The 23,060-nt window shown below is 47.7% G+C and overlaps 1 protein-coding gene across 12 annotated transcripts in view; it reads right to left on the bottom strand.

Moving 5' to 3' along the window:
- Positions 1 to 23,060, bottom strand: part of TIAM1 (TIAM Rac1 associated GEF 1) — a 195,199-nt gene that overhangs the window by 117,169 nt on the left and 54,970 nt on the right. For 5 of the 12 annotated variants that reach the window (XM_056327703.1, XM_056327702.1, XM_056327706.1 and 2 more), the window contains exon 3: positions 18,182 to 18,241. Coding sequence is in view for 4 of the 12 variants with exons in the window: in XM_056327700.1 (XP_056183675.1) it covers positions 2,527 to 2,551 (25 nt within the window). In the remaining 8 variants the exon portion in view is untranslated. Of the gene's footprint in view, positions 1 to 2,526; positions 2,655 to 18,181; positions 18,242 to 23,060 lie in introns of those variants that run through there. The other 7 variants (XM_056327700.1, XM_056327710.1, XM_056327701.1 and 4 more) reach the window with 4 other exon arrangements.

Raw genomic sequence — 23,060 nt, 5'->3', positions numbered from 1 at the left:
CTAGAAACTGCTAAATCTTATGTGATCCGTGCCTTGCGAGGCACAATAGAAATACAAATATCTACATGATAACTTCCCTTTTTTTCCCCCTGCTTCTGCACTGTTTGCAGCACAGCTGGGCTAATCCCATTTCCACTGCTCTGTATTCTGACCTCCTTAAACAGCCCCATGCTAGGATGTTAAAACACTCTAATCTATAAATAATATATTCCCCTCATCCAGCAATGGATTACTGGGCCATAAAACTCACTGGAACACATTGCACAGTCGCCAGTTTAACAAAATAATACTGAGAAAGACATGTCAGTAGAGAACTGTCCTCTTTCTTGCCGAATTTTTTTAAAGATTTGACATCACCATTACTTTTGCATTTGATTATTCTTTTTTAATAAACTGTTTAGGAGCCGGTCTATTATTCTAGTGACCTCTTTTTCCCCCCACCAAAGACCCTTGATTTCTTTTTTGTGCTATTAATCCTCAGAGCATGGCAAAAGACCAGCACCAGCTACGTAACCAGAGCCAAAGTGAAGGGGAGGCAATAAAGGGCTTGCTGCTGCCATACGGCACAGGGCCTCACACACAGGGCGAGGCCATGCTTTAGACCCAAGACAACCTGTTGCCCCAAGTGGGCAGCTCCCATTTCTGCTCCGCCATCCTCCTGTCCCAGCTCCTTGCAGGAGGATGCTCAGGCATTCACTGGACCCCATGCTGGGCCCGTCCATGTCACTAATAATCCTTCAGGGAACTATCCATATTTTCCTCAGGGTTCATCTTCGAACAGCCATTACCTACAACTCAAGCCATAATGCGTGACTTCATTTAAAGATAAATGAGTCTGCTCCAAAGACCGATGTCTAAAAGGCTTTCTCCCACTGCTGTGACAGTGCAAAATCAATGCTTCTCGTCACCACCAATGCCCGCAGGAATCGTACTACCTATTTCCCAGAGCAAAAGCATAAAGCTCAAGCAAATGATTAAATGATGCAAATTTGTGGTTTGGCAGATTTTTTAAAAACAGGCATTCTGGAAAAATAAAGTGTTTCTGTCTCAGAACAAGTTGGAACTCTCTTAAAAACAGACATGCACCCTTTAAAGAGCAAGTTCCCCTAGGAAGTATAACCAGGCATGACACACTTCAGCACTTGATTCCTTAGCTGTTTGCTGTGATTAACACAGCAATTTTCCATACTTTTTTTGTAATGCACTTTTAACTCTGAAAGGATTGGGGAAAAACACGCAACCCATCGACACCCACAAAATCTGCTTCCTTCATTCCACTGCACTAATCACATGTGAAAATTTAAATCACTCCCGCAATATGAAAATGCTGTCAAAGGAATTAATAGCTGCCTTGACAAAGGGATTCTGGTACATTAAGTGAAACAATTAAAGCACTAACATTTCTAACAGCTACAGCGTGACTTAATTCCCCCAAAAAGGTACACATTATAGTTTGCCCTGCACGGGAGGATTACTCATGGCTGATGGGTTGCAGCGCAGCTCTGAATCAGGTCTGAACCCTGCCCATTGGAAAGCAAGCCCGTGCCCCTCAGGAAGCAGAAGCCATATCCAACATTTCTACAGCAGCCCTGAAGACTGTGAGTTGGGAGAGGATGGTGAGCCGGCCTCTCAACAGCAGCCAGCTGCTGGGAGAAGAGCAGGGCCAGGAGACAACACTGCCCATTTGGTTATTAGCCCTAATGCTTAGTCACAGTAATTGCAGGGCCTGGGCTCTGTACTCAGATTTCCTGTCACCAACCCAAGAATTAAGCAATTTAGATTTAAAGATAGTAACCGGTATATAAAATAACTTGGTAAGCGATCACAGAAGTAACTAGGAGAAAAATGAGCAACTCGATACGGAAAATCTTCCCCCAGCCCCTGCTTCTGCAGTGTTATCAGATCTTCAGCAAGTGCCAGAGCCCACCAGATCCAGCTGTCCCACCTTCACTGGGAAGCGCAGCAGCTTTGCCCTTCACAACACCGCCGCTTTCCCCACCTCACAGAAACACCTAACAGAGCTCAATTCAAGTTGAAACCTTTCACGGGGCTCATTTTCAACAATTAAAGAGCATGGCAACCTGTAATTAGGGAAAATAAAGCCAGACAGCCGGAGAAGGGAAGCATCTTTAATAAGTAACACAATACTACATTTTCTCTCTTAGGGAATTTAGCTATTAAGTCCCCAGCTCCCATTCAGCCAGTCTGAGCTCTCGGCGTCTGCAATGAACCCAAAGTGCTTCTGCCACCTGCAAGCAGCGCAAACCCTGGAAAAGCCCACATTTGATGACCTGGTGAAATGCTACTTGGAGAAAGCAACACCTCCATCCACGCTGGGGAAAGACAGAAGTCAGGAGAGGAGCACCTTACACAGCTTCCTGGACACACAGCGTCTTAGACAACACGATGACACTACACCCCACAAACATGTTTTCCCAGCTTTAGCTGAGCTTCAGCTGCTCACATTCCCCCAGCCCAGCACACACAACACAAGCAAAAGCTAATGTCATTCGTGAAGTAGCTTACCGCTCATCATCAACAGCACAAACATCTTTGCCTGTTGTATTTCCCAAGCCCCAGCTGCCTGTAACAGAAAGGAGGAAGTGCCAGTGCTTCATTCCCCTTCTGCTTCAGAGTGGGTGTAACTCGTTAAGTTTCATGCTAAGATGAGATGGGTCAATTGGGTGTGTTTGAAGGTTTGGGGTTTTGCCATACCTCCCTCCCTCCCTCCCTCCCTCTCCTGATTAATTCCTCCCTTTGCAGGCTTCAGACGGGCTGCCACTCAACCCCGCTGGCTCCCGAAATCCGAATTCCTAAGGACACCCCTCCAGGGTGACTTTAACTCACCAGCCTGGTGTGTTGCGAGAGGAGCCAAGAACTAAAATACCCAGTGAACCCACAGAGGTGACTTACACATCAACTACGCGTGAACCAGCCACGTAGTCCCCCTGCTCATGTTGCTAAACTGCATTGTCCTTGGCATTTCACTGCATTTTCAGGGAGCAATTCACCAGCAAGATATAAAATAAAAATCTTCAGACCTACTCTGCGCCTTTGCCACTGCCCTCAACTCCCTTACGTCCCAGAGGATTCCTCCCCGAGTATGTATCTGGACAGTGCTCCTGTTGAGGACACGTATTCAAAACGCTCAGGCAATGGCCTCCCGCTAAGCTGTCCACAGGTGCAGAAGTGTTTGCAGGATCAGGAACTACAGGGATTTAAAAATTACTCACAGGTCTGGTTTTACTTAATTCACTACTTCCACATAACTGCCTCTGAATTAGGATTTGAGCAGCAGCATCCTCAAGATGAGGGTTGGTTAATGGTTGCTATAAATAAGAAATACCAATGCAAAACTTAAACCATCTGTGTTTAGCCCCCAACTTTCTCCACCTTGACTGCACCATTTAGAGGGGAGAAGAAAACCAGGTCTCAAACTATTCTCGGAATGAAGTAGACAACACAGCAAATATTTTTTACAAACAGAAATCAAATTAATTAACAAATTAACATTTACAACTGTGTGATGCTTCGAAAATGTATACAGAGTATCAAATAATAACCATATCCTTGCAGTTCTGCCCTCTGCGACCTAGCAATGACCACAAATTGTGAAAAAGACAAAACCACCAGGAAAGCATAAAAATAAGATGGCAAAAGGTCTGTGCAGGAGCCCAGTTCTCCCCCAGGGTTATACACATAGTTGTACAACTGCAGTGATTAAAGAGCTGTAGTGAGGCTGTGGGGCTCCACACACCTGGGTGCTACAGGCGCTGGAGGAGATGGCAGGAGATTAGTCTATTTTGGGCCAGCCAGAGACAAGATAGTTGGAGGAGCAATTTGATGCGGCACAGTCGTTCTTACTCACTCCATTATCAGAAACAGGCGCAGAAGCTGAGCTTCCTGATACAGCAGTGAGTTTTAGCCCACTTCAAACAGCAGGTTTGGCTTAACTTCACATCTGAGTACTTGCAGCATCAGATGTCTCAGATATATCTGCCCATGCTTAGAAAGCACCAGGTCCCCCCGTGACTGCCAGCACTCCTCCATAAGCACCGGAGCAGAAACAGGCTGAAGGAGGGTCGGGATCAGAAGTACCACCCAGAGAGTACTGAAATGATCAATTAATTTAAACACCAAATGACCAAAGCCAACAGCTCCTATTTGTGGGCCAGGCAGCAGAAACAAACGGGAGAAAGCCCAGGAGAGCGGACCACCTCCTCCAGAAGTTTTCAGCACCAGTAATTAGCAAACCTCAAGCAGGCAAGCAGGTTTGGCGAGTCACAAGTGACTCAGAACGCAACTGGGGCTGCTGCTACCTGCCTTCAGGTTCAGGTTCACGGAGGCACAGCCTGCACTCGCCATCTTCAGCCCATTGGAACAGCCCGATAGGCAAAGCTGGGTTCAGAGCTCTGACACCACCCACCCTTAATCGTTTCCATCAAAATGGCTTCACCATTACACGGAAACCGATGTGTATGTATACACAGGTGTGCATGCACACAAGCTCCCATAGATACAAAGCAATTATGCTCCAGTCCTAAAGGAGGAACATAAATGCTTACTATGACAGATCGCAAGTGATTGTCTGAAGCATCTTTCAGCTTAAGAGGACTAAAGGAGGCACACCCTTTTGCCACCAGCACCAAGTTGATGTGCGTTCTGTCACAGCAGTTTGGGGCATCTTTTCCTGCTGGTTTGCTGCTACCTACAGCAAATCCTTGGCATGGCCAGGGCTCCCAGGAAAACATGAATTTTGTGTGCCCCACACGCACACACACACCCCCCCCTCCTGCTGCTTTCAGAAAGTTTTGGCCAACCAAGTCCTACGTCAGCAAGTCTGAAGTCACTCTGACCACTGGTGGGTTTTAAATCAGTGCACATGGAAATAAGAAAAGCAGTGACTTCCCCTTCTTGTCGCGACCCATAGCACCAGAATACGAAACAGCAAGGAATAAATAGCAAGACTGATGTATGGAGAGAGATGCACAGAAGAATTACAGGTGCCATCACTAAGATCTGGGTCTGTTGCAGAGACAGCACTTGCGTTAGTCGGTCTGGCTGTGGCTGCAGTTCTCAGGAGGGGCTGGAGGCAGAGGCAAGGGAAGCCTTCTCCCCAGCCACACACTGGCCAGCCCACCCTCCTCCAAAGCTTTGCTGAGAAAGGAGACCACAGGCCTTCAGGGAAGCCTGGCTGGGGCAGGGAGCCGGGAGCAGGTGGCCCTGGCCGCTGGGCGCAGGCACGGAGCGGCCGGCTGACAACAGCCTCCCCGGGAGCCCTCCCGGGCAGCGCCGCGGCTTGTCAGCTCACGCCTGCCCGCGGTGGGAGAACAGGCACCGCCAGGCCCCGGCCCGGCACCCCGGCTCGGCTGACGCATTTGGATACACGCCTTTTGATGTGGGCTTCCTCTGAAGGCGCGCGAGCCAACTTATATAAATCTTAATGCTCTCCTGCGCTAAGTGATTAGCGAAGACCTACCAAAACCTGTTTTAAGACAACCGAGCATATTCTGCCCAAAACAGGCCGGAGACAGCCAGGCCAGCCACTGAGCTGGGTGACTGGACGGGGCCGTCACCTCCAGTAGCTTGAAGAAGCGGCCATCAGCTAACCCCTGCGGCTGGATGAGGGCACACGTTTTACCCTCCCCTTCTCAGCTGAGTAAAGACAATCCACTGGGAAAAGCCCCTTTTTCTTCCAGCATCAGCAGGATGAATCCCAGCGACCCTCTAATCCAGGGCCCCTCACACTTTTTAACCAGGGGGCCGGCGCGCGGATGCAGTGGCAGGCCGTCATCTGCGGCTGCTTGGTTTCCCCCCCGACCCCCAGCGGGGGAGACAGGGGGGTCTGTAAACACCGGGGGATTGAGGACCCTGGGGGGCCGTATCCGGCCCGTTGGGCCATAGTTTGAGGACCCCTGCTCTAAGGAGTCCACAGACTTTCCCAAATATCCAACTGAGATGTGGAGCCCCAGCACAGAGCCCAGAGGACAAAGGTCCTCCCCAGCGGAGCATGGTCTGCTGCAGGACAGCACCTTCTCCGTGGTGAAAGGAGGGGAGAGGGACTCCCATCAGGCACAAGACAAGTCTGTATCCTGCACAAAGGTGTATTTATCAACCCTAATTAACATCCCAGGCTTCTCACACCCTGGCACACCTGCTAATTAGCACACATGAGTTAATATCATTTTAACAATGGATTATCACTTTGGGCAGAAAAACGGGAGTCACTTCAGTACAGTGACTCACCCCGAGCACTGCAACAAGGTAAGATACGAAGAGCATCGGCTGCGCTTGCACAGGCCTATGCAGACCGCATCTCTTTAACTACGGCTTACTTTACAAAGCCAAGGTGCTTCACAAATTCATGATTGTATCTGTCTTATTTTCCACCTGTGCAAACAGATGGCCTTGGAGAAGCATCCTGTCTCCATCCTCCAGACAACTGGAGCCACTCAGATCTTTCTTCCAGTCCTTGTAGCCACGGTGGAGTTTCTAATGGTCCCAGCCACTGTGATTACTGCCCACTTTGGTCAAGCATGTTTCAGGACATGACCCAGGGCCCATCAGGCACTTATCATCTGCCACAAAGGACCCCACGGGAACACCCAAGGTGCTGATGCCCAATGCCAGTTTCGGTGCTACTCCTAACACCCCATAACCACACAACGATCTGGCAGCGCATGCAGCCACCCCAGCACATGTTTTTGTGACATTTTTCCACATAACACTCTGAACTGCAGCCCCACAAACATGACCTGAGCTTCGAAGTTTGAGCCAGTCCCTGCACATCACTGTGGATGATGTTGCCAGGCCACGCTCTGGCTTTTCACCCTGGTAGCCCCCTGCCCAGGGAGCAACACCCACACGGGTGCCTGTGCAGCCTCACGCATCTGGCAGGAGGGGCTTTGACCAAAAATATTGCTAAAGCAAAGGGTTGTTTCTGTGTAGGTGGGGACACCATTTGGTTCAAGCCATTGTATATTTAATGATAAACTGATGAAGAAAGTCAACTTAGCCTGCATTTTTTTTTTTTTTTTGAAGCCTCAGCCTCCCAACTGGATCTCTGCGATATAGAAGCTCACAAGAGGGCACCGGTGGAAAACCATCACACCACCATCAGAATCACTTCTGCCCCACACCCTCTCAAACTGATGTTTCTGCCTGCCTTCACTTTGTCCCATAAAAATCTGCAAACCAGCCCCTGACGATTAAAGAAAGTTAACACCGTGAAAAATTATACTACATTGAATGTATCCATATTCCCTGTTATCAGAAAGATTTTCTCAGCCTCATGTTTCTATTTGGGATTAGGAAGGGAGCTGTGAAAGGCAGGTATTGTTCAGCCACAAACAGTTCCTTTTCAGCCTCTATAAAAGTAAGGTAATGAACTACAGCTTGGTTTTTTCCTTTGGAGAGGTCAGCAGATATATCAACTCATGGGAAAACTGATCCCCCTTGTTACACTGCAAGGGTAGTTGAAAAAGGTTTCTAATGAGCTACAGGGAGTAGATGCTGGCAACAAGCCAGCATCCTTCCCTGCAAAACCAAGACAAATGACAAGAGGCATGAACCACCTCTGGAGCAAGTACAAGGTAAAATTTAAGGTTTGCATTGTATCGCGCTGCTTGTGGCTGGCAGCTCTGGCACCGGCTTTGCAGCGCATACATGGGCACTTTGCTCATAGGCACTCAGCGCAGGTAACTTCACAGGCAAAGGTAGGACTCCTTCTCTCTTTACTGGGACTGTCCAGGTGTGTGCAGGTAAAATACACACCTCTGTGTATACAGGATTAGTGTCTGCAGAAGAGGCCTGCTTCTAGTCATCTAGCCTCTAAAAAATATCCACAGTGGTGAAGCTCTTCCGGACACACACGCAAGCAAGCGCGCACACACACGTACCCAAAGTGGCCACGAGCTTCTGCACCTCCCCAGCACCAGGATGGTTTTACAGGGTGCCTGGCACTGTCCAGCTGTGTCCAGTGGCTCCAACCCAGCTCCCCCCGACTGGGGAAGTGGGTACCGCTGCGACACCTGCGTTGCACACGCCTCACAGCAGCACCCACGAGCCCCTTTGGTGCTCACTGCCACTGCGTGTGGTGCAACGATAAGCCAGAGTTTAACAAAGCAGGGACTGTTTCCTTTTTCAATGAGAAGGCTCGAGGAGGAACACTTTATTCAAGACCTCTAATCCAAACACCTCCTCTCATTTCTTTGAAAGAAACTAGTGGTAGCTGCTGTCATTTTCATGCTGCGTTCTGACATGCTTCCACCACATCCCTGCCAATAGTTTTAATTTCGTCAGAAAAATCAGCTCAAAATGAGTGACAAGCTGTACACTGCTGATGATGTTGTCAAATGACAGATAACGTAGGTTTACATTAGCTGTCAAAATTTTTCAACACTAAAAATAGCTATCACAAGCTTCTGGATTCACCACATTGAAGTATTAAACATATACAGGACATTCACACCTTCAAAAGAGCCCAAAGCCACTCAAAGCCAGGTAAAACCAGCAAAGTGTGATGAACAGCAAAGGTCTCTAAGCATTACTTAATTTGAGAAGAAACAACAACACACTGCCATATGAAATCTCCTACGAACACTGGCCAAAGCAAAGACAGGATCTTGCACACAGCAGCACAATATGGGATGCAAACACATGCAAAGAAAGAAAGTAAGAAAGAAAAGCTTAGAGAAGAAGAGAAAATCGTGCATCCTGTTACCCCAGCTCTTGGTCCAGATCCCACTGAAAGGGAGGGCAGAGATCTTCCCATGGCAGCTCCTCCTTTCCCTTCCATCATCACTTGCCTGCATCACAGCCTAGCAAGAAAGTCCCAGAGCTGCGAGGCTAGGGAAGGATGGGAAAGCCCAGGAAAAGCAAGTAGGTTGCTGGAGAGCTGACATTTCCATTCAAGGGATGACTTCTCCCCAAGCAGAAACCCACCAATGCACACTGGCCAGGCAGCAGGTCACCAAAGAGGACATTGTTTTTATGTTGGCATAGGAGGAAGAGGGGGAAAAGAGACCATTTACAAACCAGATCCAGCTTGCTTATTCCCTCTGAGTCACTGAGATGACTAGCACAGGCACAGTTGTCCCTATATTAGGTCAATATTTATAGCAGAAAGAAAATGAAGCATCACAAGGAATTACTAATTAGATGTTACCATAACACTGTGTAGAACTGAAGCAGCGCTCCAATGTGCTTTATAAATAATTAGCAAATTAACTTTCACAGCACCCCTGTGAGGCAAGTATTATCCCCATCTTCTGCACAGCCAAGTGGAGACTGAGTGGTTTGCTTCTGGCCACAGTCCTTGAGCAGAGGCAGGATTACAACTGATGCTGTGGTCCCCTGTCACTAACACCTGATTAAGGCAGAGCCTGATGACCCAGGGTGAGAACCTGACTCAAAACACGCTTGTGTTAAGTTAGCCAGAGCACCTGACCTGCCATCTATGTTCTTACACCAACAGTGAGAAGACAGAAGATACCTGTCCCTAGCATTAAGCCCAACGGTACCAAAAAAAGCACAGCGGCACAGTTGGCTTGAACCTACCAAAGTCCGTGCCGCTGCCTTAAGGAGAGACTTCACGCTACAGCCATGTGCTCCCAACCTGGCACATGTATTGGTGCCTGTGGCAGGCCAGTGGCTTGCTGGTTCACAGACAGCTTGGGATGAAAACTGGCCCTGCTGGAAAAAAATAAGGCAGAATTTGGGCAGATGGGTCTCCTGCCCTGGCCAAGCACATGGCTGCCCAAGCACAGGCATGGGACATGAAAAAGGAAGAGGGAACTGGGAGCCTGCTGGTTACATCTCCTATACCATCAGACCATGAGCCATGCTGCTTCTCTCTCCCAGACCTCTGCTCGGGCCACCAGCAGGAACTCTGGAGTTACCATCCCAGCCCCACGCATCTCCATGCACTGGCTCAGGCTGCATTCTGCAGTTCCTTGCTACCAGCATGAAATGCACCCGCAGGCACGAATTCAGGGGCTGAATTCAGGGCTGACTGAGCAGCTGACCCCACCTTACCTGGAATGAGCACAACTCCTTTCACTCTAGGGATAAATTCCAGCTTACGCCAGCATGAGCCCAAGACTCAGCCTCTTCCCTTGCTCTCAGGAGGAGTGTGACAGATGACGTACCAAAGCCCAAAGTTTGTTCGGTGGTTCAGTCTCCCCAGGCTCTTCCCAAGAAGAGGCATCTTTCCACAGCTCACAAAGAAACCTATTGACAGCCACAGAGCTGGGGGAGGCCAGGTGGCAGAGACTGCACCGGCCGCAGGCAGACCCCACACCCCCATCCATCCCTCCCACCCTGCCTGTAGAGCCTGTAGCCCATGGCTCTGCGTCCCTTCCCCAGAGCCGGAGGGAGCGCTGCCTGCTCCCTCCAGCACTTGCCTGCCTGTTGGGTGGAGAAAGGCTGACTGCAAGCACGAGCAGGTGAGACCCTGTGGGCTCCTCACATGCTGGAGGCAGGAACTGGGGGAGAAAATTCCCTCTACCCCAGCAGATCCAAAGGAAACAAGTCGGAGTAACTGCTCCTTTCCAGACTTAGCAAACAGCATGCAGCTTTCAAGCGTGAACTATAAATGTCTGCTAACTCTGCCAGCACAACAGAAAGCACCCTCCCAGTAATTCTGTCCAGGCAGTGCTCCCCTATGCATCCAGCTCTCACCTTTCACCAGAGCAAGCAGGCTACCACAAGTGTCCTTGCTCCCTCCCTCCCACACCGAGCTTTTTAATGAAGGTGAAGACCACAGCAGCCTCAATGCCATCCGCACACACAGCCTTCTTGTCACTGCCACCTCCACCCTGGTGGTGCTGGGGTGACTGGCACATCCAAAGCAGAGTCACTTTCTCAACAGCTCACTGTCAAGCAGCGGGAGAGGCAAGTCAGGGAAGGGAGCAATCTGGCCAACAGGATGGGCAGGAGAACAAAGAGTCATGGAGGCAGATGGACACACTCTGCTTCTCTGAGCTCTCCACAAAAGTGTGCAGTGAAATCAAGGATGCTGTTGCACAGTTGCCTGCACATCCCAAAGCAGGCTTTGGGAACGAGACTGGCTCAGAAAGGTCTTGCCACAAGTCCTCACGCCACCTTCCCACCACCGGCCATGATGCAGATTGGACCACCGGCCAGATCCAAGCTGGAGGCCCAGTTTCCCATTGGCTGGTCCTCCCCATGAAATACTCGGAGACCCTCGCAGAAAGAAACTGTACAGAAGCGTAAACCGCTGCTATTCATTTCTGCCGGATGCACGTTCAGGAAGCAGGCAGACCTGCATCTATTCTAGACATGCTGCATAAAAATAAAAGATGCTGGTTGACTGCACGTGTTCTCGATTTTAGAAAACAAGATCCAATTTATTTCTTCTCTTTTTTTCAAATCTTTACAGCCAAGTGGTAAAAAAATTCCCCTCGATATCAACTCAATGAAAAGAAACACCGACCTGGTTTCAACCTCCCTGGACCACAGCATGATACAGCAATCACGCCTTTCAGTTAATAGCTCCCTCCTGGGAGACCCCAGCTGACACCCCTCACTCACAGCCTGACCCAAAACCTTCCAACATGAGCAGAGATCTTGATTTCAGGTTCTGCCCAGAGGGCTACCACCACTGACTTTCACAGGATGCCTGAAGGATGCAAATGCTGCAGCTGGCAGACAGGGCTGGCACAACTGGACTTGCCATCCCCCAGCAGTCACACAGAGACTTAAGGAGATATGGCTCTCTCTTTTATGTCTCAGTGCTTTTCCCTTTTCTCCCTTTCCATTAACTTGTTCTAGCTACTTTAGAAGTCTTTTCCCCTTTTAAAAACTCACATCGAGTTATTTAATTGAAAGATAACCACACTTTTTTCAGAAAGTATATGCTGTTCCTTCTACTTTTTCTATTTATACTCTCCTCATTCACTGCCACGACACAATACCTCATACAACTATATTTCTGTCTACTTGTTTGCCAGCACTGTGCTCCTCACAAGGAACAAAACTCAAATTTCAAGGCATAGCTTGTATCCATCTGCGGTCTCTGTCAAGCATCCATGTTGGCGGTTCCCATGCCAAGTCCAGGTACACTGTGTTAGAGTGGTCATAAAGTGAATCACTAGGAGTTCTGTTGGGATATACAGAGATCTTCACTACAAAGATGCTCAAGGTGAAAAGTGAAGTGGGATCACATTTTCCAGAGAGATTGTGCAGGCTCCCTCCTTGGAGGTTTTCAAGACCTGCCTGGAGAAAAGCCCTGAAAGCCTGGTCTGCTCCCAGGGTTGGCCCTGCTTTGGGCAGAGGATCGGACCGCAGACCCCCAGACATCCCTTCCCACCTGAACAACTCTGACACATTGACCCCCGGCTCAGAGGCACCCTCCCAAATAATTACCAATTAAATGCCCAGGGTCATGCCTGGCAGAGAGGGCAAAACTGCACGTCAACAGGAGACAAGCCTTTCATCAGCGTCGGCTCTACCCAGCTACACTGCCTTGTAGCCTTCTCACAGTTCATGGAAGGGTTTAATAATACGACCGCGATGGCTAGATCCCACCTCCTTCCACACTGGCTGCCAAACATGCCTTCCAACTTAGTTCTAGGGCCAGCCACAGCACCTCCAACCCACTTCAGTCCAACAGAGCTGAGGACTGTCCTGGTCTCAGCCGGACGCGGAGTTGGGATGGAGTTAATTATCTTTTTAGGAGCTAATGCGGTGCTGTGCTTTGGCTTTGATGTGAGACGTTTCAGTTCCTCAGGCCTTGTTAGTGAAAAGGCTGGAGGGGCACAAATCAGGAGGGGGCACAGCCAGGACAGCTGCCCCGAACTAGCCAAAGAGATATTCCACACCATGGGATGCCATGCCTGGTATATCTGCCTGGGGGGTTGGCTGGGGCGGGCAGCTCGTAGCTCGGGGACTGCCTGGGCATGGGTTGGCAGGCGGTGAGCAGCTGCACTGTGCACCACGTGTTCCTCTCTTCCTTTCCCTCTGGATTTTATTCCTTCCCTTCCAATTTTCATTGTAACTGTTACTACCATAGTTGTTATTATTGTTCTTTCATTTTTATTGTATTTCAATTATTAAATTGTTCTTACCTCAACCCTCGAGTTTTCCATTCCTTTCCAACTCTCCTCCCCATCCCCTCTGGGTGAGGGGGAGTGAGCGAGCGGCTGCGTGGGGCTTAATTACCAGCTGGGGTTAAACCACGACAGGACATGCTGAAACAAACAGGTCTCTGCTACACTGGACAACAGTGAGTGTTGAAGTGGCAGGAGCACTCAAAAAAGTGGTTCCATCAGCAAACCTGAAAGCCACTGACTTCCAACAGAGGTTTATAGTACTACCCAGCAGTAGCAGGATGGTAAGTTCCTGTGAGTCCATAGCAGCCTACAGAGCACGCCTCTGTCTAGACCAACTGAACAAACCTGGGGGAATTTCTGTACACAGCTTGGAGGCCAAGAGCAAAGTGTGGCAGAGACATGCCGAGATAGGATAGTGTTGAGAAATGGCACCGGTGCATCTTCCTTTGAAAAGCATCAAAATTACAGGAAACTGTTCATACTCCTTTATAAAGAAAAGAAGAAACTGAGACACACGACCAGAAAACACTTTAAAAGCTGGCTCCTTTTCATGGTTAGCAGGCAAGGAAAGGAGGTGCAGAACAAGGAAGAGGAAAGCATGAAGCAACTTGAAGTGTCTTCTCTGAATGGAGTCTGAAGTCTTCGGCTTTCTTTTGATACCAGTATATTTAAAACAAAATAGTCTGTAAATCTTGTTCCAAACTACTATTTGGAAGCTGGCCACAGCTTGTTACGGACAAAGCAGGCAAAGAATATATGGTTTATATATACTCAAACAACAGCTCCTGCAAGCTCACTCCTGAGTATTTGCAAACCAGTGGCCACATTGACAAACAACACATACAGCGCTATACGTTCACAGTATTACATGCGCACAGTTGGAAGACCTGCATTATGGCCTGACCTGAGCCTGCAGCGTCTAAGGCCACTGCTACTTGACCTTGCCTTTATACTTGCATAAATGTGTTTTTGAATGCTCAGAGATGTGTAATTTCCCTGAGTGATCCCTAAGACTAAGAGTTTATGTACAGATTAACTGCTTAAGCAAGCTCATGGGCAGAGACCTGGTCTCTTTTACTGGCAAAAGCCTCATACTCTGAAAATTGTAATAGTTCTAGAACTGCTGATTAATTTTCCTCATTTGCACTTCCCCCCCCCACCTCCTTTTAAAGTCCTGCCTCTTCCTTTTACTTCTTACGAGGTTTTTCAGTATTTGTCTGTTACTTGAACCTTAAAGCCTGATTTGTGATTAAACACAACATTTGGGAGGCCGACTCCAATGCTGCCTTCTGTCACTGTTCCAACTGTAAGAGGCTCTGAGAGATAGCAGTGTATCAGGGCAGATCCTTCCCTGCATAAGTCTATGTGACCAGAGTTATTTCTCCCCTATTCTATTCCCCCGCCCAACACACACAAAAAGCCTGTGATTAATACACAGCGGGATAGCTGCATGGCATGAATAGTGGTGGGTATGTATTAAAGTGGCAATAAATAGGGCAACGGCAAGGAGAACATAGAAATACATTGCAGAGTAATAAAGTAGCTCAGTTTTATCAGTTGCATTAATTGCACAAAAGCAGTAATCAGAAACTGTATGCTTAAGTATGTCAAGAATGCGTAACTTGAAGAAATTACTTTTGTAATATGGCCCACTCCCCCCACTGTAGCTGCACTCAGGAGATAAGGGAACTCTTCAAACTTAAATGACCACATTCCACGTTTTGGGGTTCTGTGAAAACCAGCTGAGCTTTCTGGAGGCCAGCCGAGGTCAGGCCAGCTGAAGTCAGGCCAGCACAGAGGGAGTGAGCATCAATCGTCTCGTCCATTTCAATGACAGTTGGCTACAGGAAAAGCGAGCCTCCTGCATCAGCCATGGATGAAAGTCCTGGAGAGATCCCTGCAAAAGTGGAATAAAAAGCACAAAAGCCCTCAGGTTTCCCTTTAGGTGATCCTGCAGCATTACAGATGCAGAGCCTCTCCAGGGAAATGCTTCCTCTTCTTCACTCTCCACCTAGCTCTTAGCATGGAGTTGGGACCACTTCCAACTCTGGCTGCTCCTTAAAGCAGCTGTCTCTTGGGTCATCATCTTGCAGGACACAAGTGAAGACACTTTAAAATCCACAGCAAAAAAAGCATAACCCCATAGCTGGCAAGGAACAGTTAATCAAGGATGTTTATCTGTCACTGGACTTTGGAGAGAAGGATCCTAATGACAGAGTTTTCTGAGGCCACGAGAGTGCTGAACAGATTCCAAGACACCTCCTTTCTCCTCAAACCTCAAAAATGACACAGCCAGAAGATGCACAAGGGCAGAGACCAAAGAACCCAGAGCCACAGCTGTCCATGCCCTAGCACTAGGAGAGGCAGACCTCCAAGTCATTGCGTATTTATGCAGTAACACCACTTTAGGACTTATTCATTGTAGGCAGCATACGGACGCACAGTTCAGAAGCGGGATGCACTAAAGCACTCAGACACCCGTGTCAGAAGCAGGGTGCTGTGAGCAGAGGATGTGAGCCCTGCAGAACAAGTAGCAGCCCCTTACAAGCAGGAGCCCTCTCCACGGCAATTCAGTGCCTGAAACCTCCAGACAATAGCAGGAGAAGCAGGAAGGACTGGTCCAAAGTACACTGTGGAGAGGTCCAAGCTTTGCAAAATGTTTCATTACACTGTTTCCCTCTCCTCAATCAGGCTTCCATCAGCAGAGTCCAAAACCACTGGGAAGTGGCTGGCTTCCCAGCGCTAGGATAAATTGTCCCAGTGCACTGGCAAGGAGAGGTTGCAGACAGTGGTCGGAAGCACCAGGCTGCAAGAGAAGTTTTCCCATCTATGCCAAAGCTTCCAAGGGACAATGCTGATGAACTAAGGAAAAAGTGTCTCTGCACAGGGGGAAATCCTGTTAAGTTGTGCTCCGTGGGCTGCCCACGACCTCTGCTTCTCCTTTTTGCTCTCATTAAGCAAGATGCAGCAAAGCCTTTCAGGCAGCTTTGGAAACTGCCCGCCATTCCTCCGCAAAAGACTTAGCCACAGGATTGACTTCAGACGCGTTAAAAACACCCTTGATTTTAACCAGAGCGCCAGTAGCTGCTTAAAGATTATTATCATGCTTATAGGTTTTGCTACCTGGGAGTGAATGGTGTCACATCTTTTAACAGGCACCGAAGGAGAGGAGGGATGTGCACTGTTGGCCAACAGGAGCCCCAGGCAGCCACCTGCCCCCATCCCTGCCTCTCTTCTCCCCACTTAAATTACTCCACATTAGGGCTGCCAGGCTCTGCTTATGCGTTTCAAACTCCAGCCAGCCACCAGCCCGCTTCTAGCACTCTGGCTTATAAAATGCAGCTGGCCAAAAACCCACATTTTTATTTTCTGGCCATTTTGACTCCCTGAACTTGCTTATTGTGCAATGAGGAAAACACTGGTGCTGCTGCACAGAGGGGAGCGGGAACACATGGCCCTGATTACAAGGATAGCTCAAGCTCAGAGCCATGCCTCCATCGCTTGGCAGCAAAGCAGAGAAGGGAAACGGGGCCAGTTACGGCTAACGGCCTGAACAATACACAGTTTATATACTGGATCTGTACCTTGGTGTGATTCGCAACCACCCTGGTGATGCAGTTGTGTGACAGGGCAGGATGGCCCAAGCTGGAAGTGCTAAAGACTTGCCCTTACAAAACCCAAGCCATACACAAGCAAGAAAACGTCACATATGATATTCCCCTTCCCACAAAAAAAAGGTATTAACTTTTGGGTTTGCCACGAAAGGAGCAACAGCCTTCAGAGCAGCAGCCCCTCTGACATTAGTCAATATTTGATAAAATGGAATGAGAGAGAATGGAAGAGAGTGAAGAGGAGACCTTTCACATTTTTCTCTCTCTTTTTTTTTTAAGACGCACTGTCAGTCTATATCCTCAATAAATGTCTGTGCATCTCTTTATAACATAAATGTCAACCTTGCAGTGGATTGGAACCTTGGGATTACAGCACTGGCAGAATTAACATATTAGGCATAAAAACCATAACATTTCATTATCCATTGTAAACTGCATGTGCTTTCACTCCAGGGAAACTGGAAATATCACCTAATTTCACTATCATTTTCTGTTAACTGACTGTTCTGCCACATACTCGCACACTGGCACATTCAGTCTGATGATTTATCATCTAGTTTCATTCTTCTTTCTCTACAATGCTGACTTTTTTTTTAATCAATTTTTTGTTCTGTTTTTGTCTCTAGGAAGGTACCACACTACAAAACCACCCAACTGGAAAAAAAACTTACCATGGAACAAACAAAACAGATCATATTTGTCAAGCTGAAAACACACCAGAAGGAACCGAACCTGACATCTTAAATAAGCGTAGAAGGCAACATACGTAGAAGCGCAGGCAGGAAAACCTCAGACACAACAGGCAAAACTTTGACTCATTTATAGGCAGGCCAGGGTCTATGGTCAGTAGTGAGGCACTAAAGAACAGAATCTGTTCCCTTCTGCGGCTTAAACTCCCTGTATCTTTCCTTCCCACTATTAGGCTGGCTGTAAATTCAAAGATTTGCATAAGCCACAGATTTTGTCTGTCTCTTTGAAGGGTCAAAAATTAGAACAGCACAAACAAACACACATGACAAATAGGCCAGCTGGCAGCAATTTGGAGTGACCACATGGAGGAAGTGTGGCGAAGAATAAGGGCAGGACAGAAGCCTTTAAAAGCCCGGGTCATATGTATACTGCAAGTTACAGGGTGCCTCAGGGGAATTTTTTTATTTAATCAGTTTTGTATCTTTGCAAAGATAAGTGACCAACTATCCAGATTTAGTGCCTGTCATGTTTTTATAAACATTTCTGAATATATTTTCTTTGATAAAACATGCAGCTGCTGACATAATTTTTCACATAAACATTTCACTATGTATTACATTGCGAATTTTAAAGAAGGCTTAACATTTTTATTTTTAAGAGATCACTCGTTCTCCTCTGCACGCTATGGAGTGCTGCCCTAGGACAGAGAAAGGAAGGGACAACTAAGTGGAGCATAAGATGGTAGGCAGGAGCTGCAAACAGACACAACAGTACAAGTCTACCAAAATCACCCTGGTTGTTACTCACATGAGGATGTTATGGAAGTAAGTAGGAAGGCAGGGAAACATTTGTTGTCCCACGTAGCTTCTGGAATGGAAGAGAAAGATCAACAGGTCAACTTCAAACATCAAGCCAGATGCACACAGCTGGTGTTAATCTGCATGACCTTCATTACCTGCAACAGCCCTCTGCCAAACTACAGCAGCCTAAGAGCTGGCCAGATTTTTATTACTAACATCACCTCAACCTATTAATGCAGGGGGGGAAATAATTCAAATCCAAATTGCTTCTCACTGTTTGTTGCTGTTCATATCTTGACAGAGCCACAAAACCCAATTAAGTCATTTTCCCTTTGGTTTGCAGTCGGTCAGCTCCAGGCGCTCAGGGCTGCAAGTATCTGGAACTGCCAGTCCTGCAGTGAATATTTCCTTGTTTAAATGCAACTCTTTCCACTGGACTCGGGTTTAACTAATTGTACCATTTCTATTGATCTTGCGTTTTATAAAAAGCTTGGCTCCCAATTGCATGCTGTCAGCAAAATTATGCTTAGGGCCAAATTTCATTTAGTCTGGATCTCACAAAACAATAAATAGGAAGCACCGACATATGTTTAAGGCAGTAAAACAGAATGCATTTTAAAAAAATAAATCTCCAGAATGTCTGTCCAACTAAAGTAGTAAAAGGTCACTTATCCCCAGTAAACATCATCACTGCAGGCTATTCAGAGATTGGAAACGTGAGTTGATTGACAACTCCATGAGCACCATCCAACTGAGATTTTCTATGGCCCTTCTTCCTGATCAACCATCTTTACATCACCTCAAAACACAGGTTTGTGGGAGGGAGAGCTTGCTGACACCTCATTATTTAAAACTGTTGTTTTTCCACAACAAGAAAAAGGAAAGAGGAGAGTTTCCCATTGCCATTTGACCCACCACAATGCACTGAGCCCTTTCAAAACCCTCGCAAACTCTAAATGCTGTAGATGATGTAACACCATCAGAAATCTGCCAAATAAATAAGCAAGTTCCAACATGCCTCCCTCCAAACCTGCAAAGCAATTTCCATTCCAGGACAGGGACTTGTATCGGGGTTTAATATGCTCTTCAATATATCCCCTTCGACAAAGAAAATCTGTGCCCGCTGCTACAGGAACATGCTTAATCCCTGTAAACAGATGTCAGCCTCCATAGCTGAGAAAATGACTTTGTTCTTTAGGATCAGGGAATTTAAAATGCAAGAATTTAAAATGCTCCAATGAATATAGTAACTTAAACCCCAAGAGGAAGCACCTGCTTTCTGAATAGGCACCCAATTAAAAAACCCGCCTCTGTTTTACGCATCCATAATTCAACATGAATGGTCTTTTGCTAGTTGACAATATATCAGCTATGGTCAAAGAGCAATAAAGATGAAAAAGAGAGGAGGGAGCTGCCAAGGGGAAACGGCCTGAATCCCGTAGCACTGCCCCATGCAGCAGCTCTCAAACGAAATCTTTCCAGCCGGGTTTGCTCCACAGGGATCCACCAAACTCCACACAAGCACCACCAACCACCCTGGGAGGACACCAGTTTACCCCAGAGGTAGATTTGGGGCCTGGATCCATATCTCAGATGCACAGCTATACCTCCCCTCTCTCATGAACCCATTCACAGAAATAAAAGCATCTCCCTTCACTATACGGCAGGTAAAGTAAGGCTCCAATATACTGCAGGTAAGATAAGGCCACATCAGTACTGACAGGGATGGGGAGGGTAAAACCGAAACAGCACAAAAAGGGGATTTTCATCAAAAAGTAAACAAAAACAAAAGCCAAGAACAGACGGGAATGATCAGCTTGCCTGCAGGATTAGCAACCGCAACAACAAAAAGCAAGAAACCGTAGCAATCCCCTTAGCTGAACTGGAAATAAAGCAGGCAGGCTTCTCCATCGCAGCCTGCTTGCCACCGTGTCACCCAGGGCAAAAGACAGTGGGGCTGGAGCAGAGGCTGGAGCAGGACCCTCATCAGCCATTTAGGCAGCAGCTTCAAACATTCAGCCCAGGCCATGATCCACCCTCACCTCAGCTAAGAGAGGCTCCTACCAGTCGCTGGGCCAGGACAATCATTTGGCCATTTACCAAGAAGTCTTGTTTACTTTGTCTTTGTTGTCACTTTCTCTCAGTACAGCTTGGGTTTTCACGAAGTAAATGTTCTCCTTGCAGACAGGCAGAAAGCTAGAAGCAGGGTCCACACACACACCTCACGGAGCAAGGAGGCCTTGGCAGGAGAGGGACTGTGCCTGTATGGACTTCAGGCAGGACTGGCAGCAGATCAGCAACCTTTCTGGGAAATTTCATCTGCGTTACTACATGTGCGTGAAGTATATCAGCTTGGAAGTCTTAAAACACTCTGGCGTGAATCCTGACGATGAGCAGAACTGTCACTCCGCTACGATTAAAATCTGCATCGATACCCAGGGCAAGCTGGGGTGCTTCCCCCGTTTCCCACTGCCTTCAGAGGGACGCACAGAGCCCTGGGGAGAGGCTGCGCTGGCCTTGGACCAGCACTCAGGTCGGCAGCAGCTTCAGAGAGCTTCAATCACCATGTGCTCACTGCAGACCGGCTCCTCAGGCACACTCACACCCTACCACAGGCGTCTGCCCCAAAAGCAGCTCCCTCTGACGTGAGGCATTTCCCTCCCTTGCCTGGCTAGGGGCTGAAGGGCACAAGTGACAGACACATCGACCATGAGCCAGACCAAGCCCAGACCAGACTGTTCCCCATCCAGTCCTGCAAGCTCCCAGGAGAAGCAGACCCCAGGACTCGCAAACTAGGGAGCAACAGCAACAAAAAGCCTGTCCCTCTTCCCCATCCTCAGCCCTCTCGCAGGAAAACCAAGGCTGGAGGCAGCATTCGCTTTCTGCCAGCCACCACCAGCCCGGTGGGAAACAAACATGCTGCTGGCAAGGCAGCAGGTGTCCTGTAATTAAACACTGCATTGAAATGCTCACTTGTAAAGAGGACAAGTTAAGATTAGGCAGACAACCTCAGTTCTGACATCTTCTAAGTTTAGCTTGCTTAAAACTGTAGCTTCAATAATATGTATTTAACCTAGAGGCTGGGATTTGCACAGTTTTTAACATGTCCTTTGAAAGGTCCACAGAAAAGCAAATGAAAATATTTTTTTTAAATATTAAAATGTTTCCATATAAATTAACTGAAGTTCAGCTAGATGATCTACGCTTTCCTTACTTTTGTATTTTGTGTCAGAAAAATCTGTGACACCTGACATTGGGGTCACAGCATCCCTGTTTTCTCCCCGCAAGGGCTCCCCTCAACCAGAGTTCCAGCCTTCTTAGGGATCCATTTTGTCTTATTTGCAAAGGCCTTTTCTTCTCTTTTGCTAGTCTAGACACTTGAACTGAAACTCAAGCATCCCCAACAACTACTTTAAATCCCTAGTCCTTTTTTCTGATGTAAGAATGACTGCAACAGTACTGTATTATCATACAGTACTTATCCTCGAAAACATGTAACTCCAATTCAACAATCCTATTACATATGCTCACAGCATTTGTACAGAACAGATTTAGCTCTTAGCTCTCCATTGCTTTATCTCTTTCCGTGTTTGCCAGTGCAGAAATTATCTCAGGCTATAGACAGGTCATGTCCAAATGTTTTTCCTATCTTGCTGCAAATCTGGAAAAAAAAGCAACCGTCACGTAGCTTGCAGTACCCTGTCAAGCTTCCTAGCTCAGCTTTTAAGAACCATCCCCCTGAAGTGCAGTGGAAAGAGACAGTTATGCTGTCTCCCTGGTGTCCCATCCCTAAGCGATGCTATCAAAAATACAACTTGTGCCATCAAGGGGTCCGTTCAATCCCCTCCCAAGGAGTGTAGGGCAGAGAGAACCTGTGTCACACTCCTAAGGATCGGGGTCACTTCAGAAGTGATGGCAGTATGAGTCATACAAGATAAAGGGCAAAGAGCCCACCTAGAGTAGAGCAGTCAGAAAGGGAGCTCCCAAGAGCAGAGATGGCAAAAGGACAAAATGAGGGAAAAACAAGCAACATGGACACAGGCACAGATGGAAAAACCCACCTTCAATACTTCAGCTCACCCTAAAACTTAGGGCTGGGGTGGCAAGGTAAAACCACACCAGCATACCACGCTGCTGGCAGGAGGAAATCATCTCGTTCTGCTCTCTTCTGCCACTCACCCCCCTCAAAGTGCACATACGTTCTTACCCCATGGGCACTGCCAGCTGCCCATGGCCCTTCCCTTGCCCAGCACTATTCATGCCAACTCACTGCTTTTGTCAACAAACTGAGCCACCATCAAGCCGTCTCCCCGTCTCAGCAACACACCCACCTCTAGCATAAGAAAGAAATTTAGAGTTAAAACACTTCTGGTTCATTTACTCCAAGCACACTGTTCCTACAGGCCCATCCTCCACGATATAAGCATACGTTTCTTGAATCATCATCTCCTACATCTAATACTGAAACCCTGTTTTAATGCTGTTTTGCCATCCACCTGCCAAGGATATGCCCTGTTTCACTTTGGTACCCCCTTCTGTGCTTTTGCTCAAGACCAGTCTCTTACCTCATCCCATTTTTTCCTCATACCATGCCTCCAACACATTCTTGACAACTCATAGTTTAGTCATATTAGCAAGTCTAAACCCTAGTTACGCAGCATTTGCCAGCAGGACAGCTCTATCTCCATGAGAACATCAGCCCGGCTTTCTAAATACGCAGCTCTCAGCAGGTCTGATGCTGCAGCCCAGTGACAGCCCACAGAGCAGCCAGCGCTCTTGAGAAACTTGCCCTTTATGTACAAGTACTGATATAACAGTGGCACTTAAGAGATGCTTTTGACTCATCTTGCAGCAGCTCCACTCATGGAGCACTAACTGGAATATAC

Source organism: Falco biarmicus, chromosome 2, assembly GCF_023638135.1.
Source record: "Falco biarmicus isolate bFalBia1 chromosome 2, bFalBia1.pri, whole genome shotgun sequence".
In the NCBI taxonomy this organism is placed as follows: Eukaryota; Metazoa; Chordata; class Aves; order Falconiformes; family Falconidae; genus Falco; species Falco biarmicus.
This window is presented reverse-complemented; position numbering and strand designations above follow the sequence as displayed.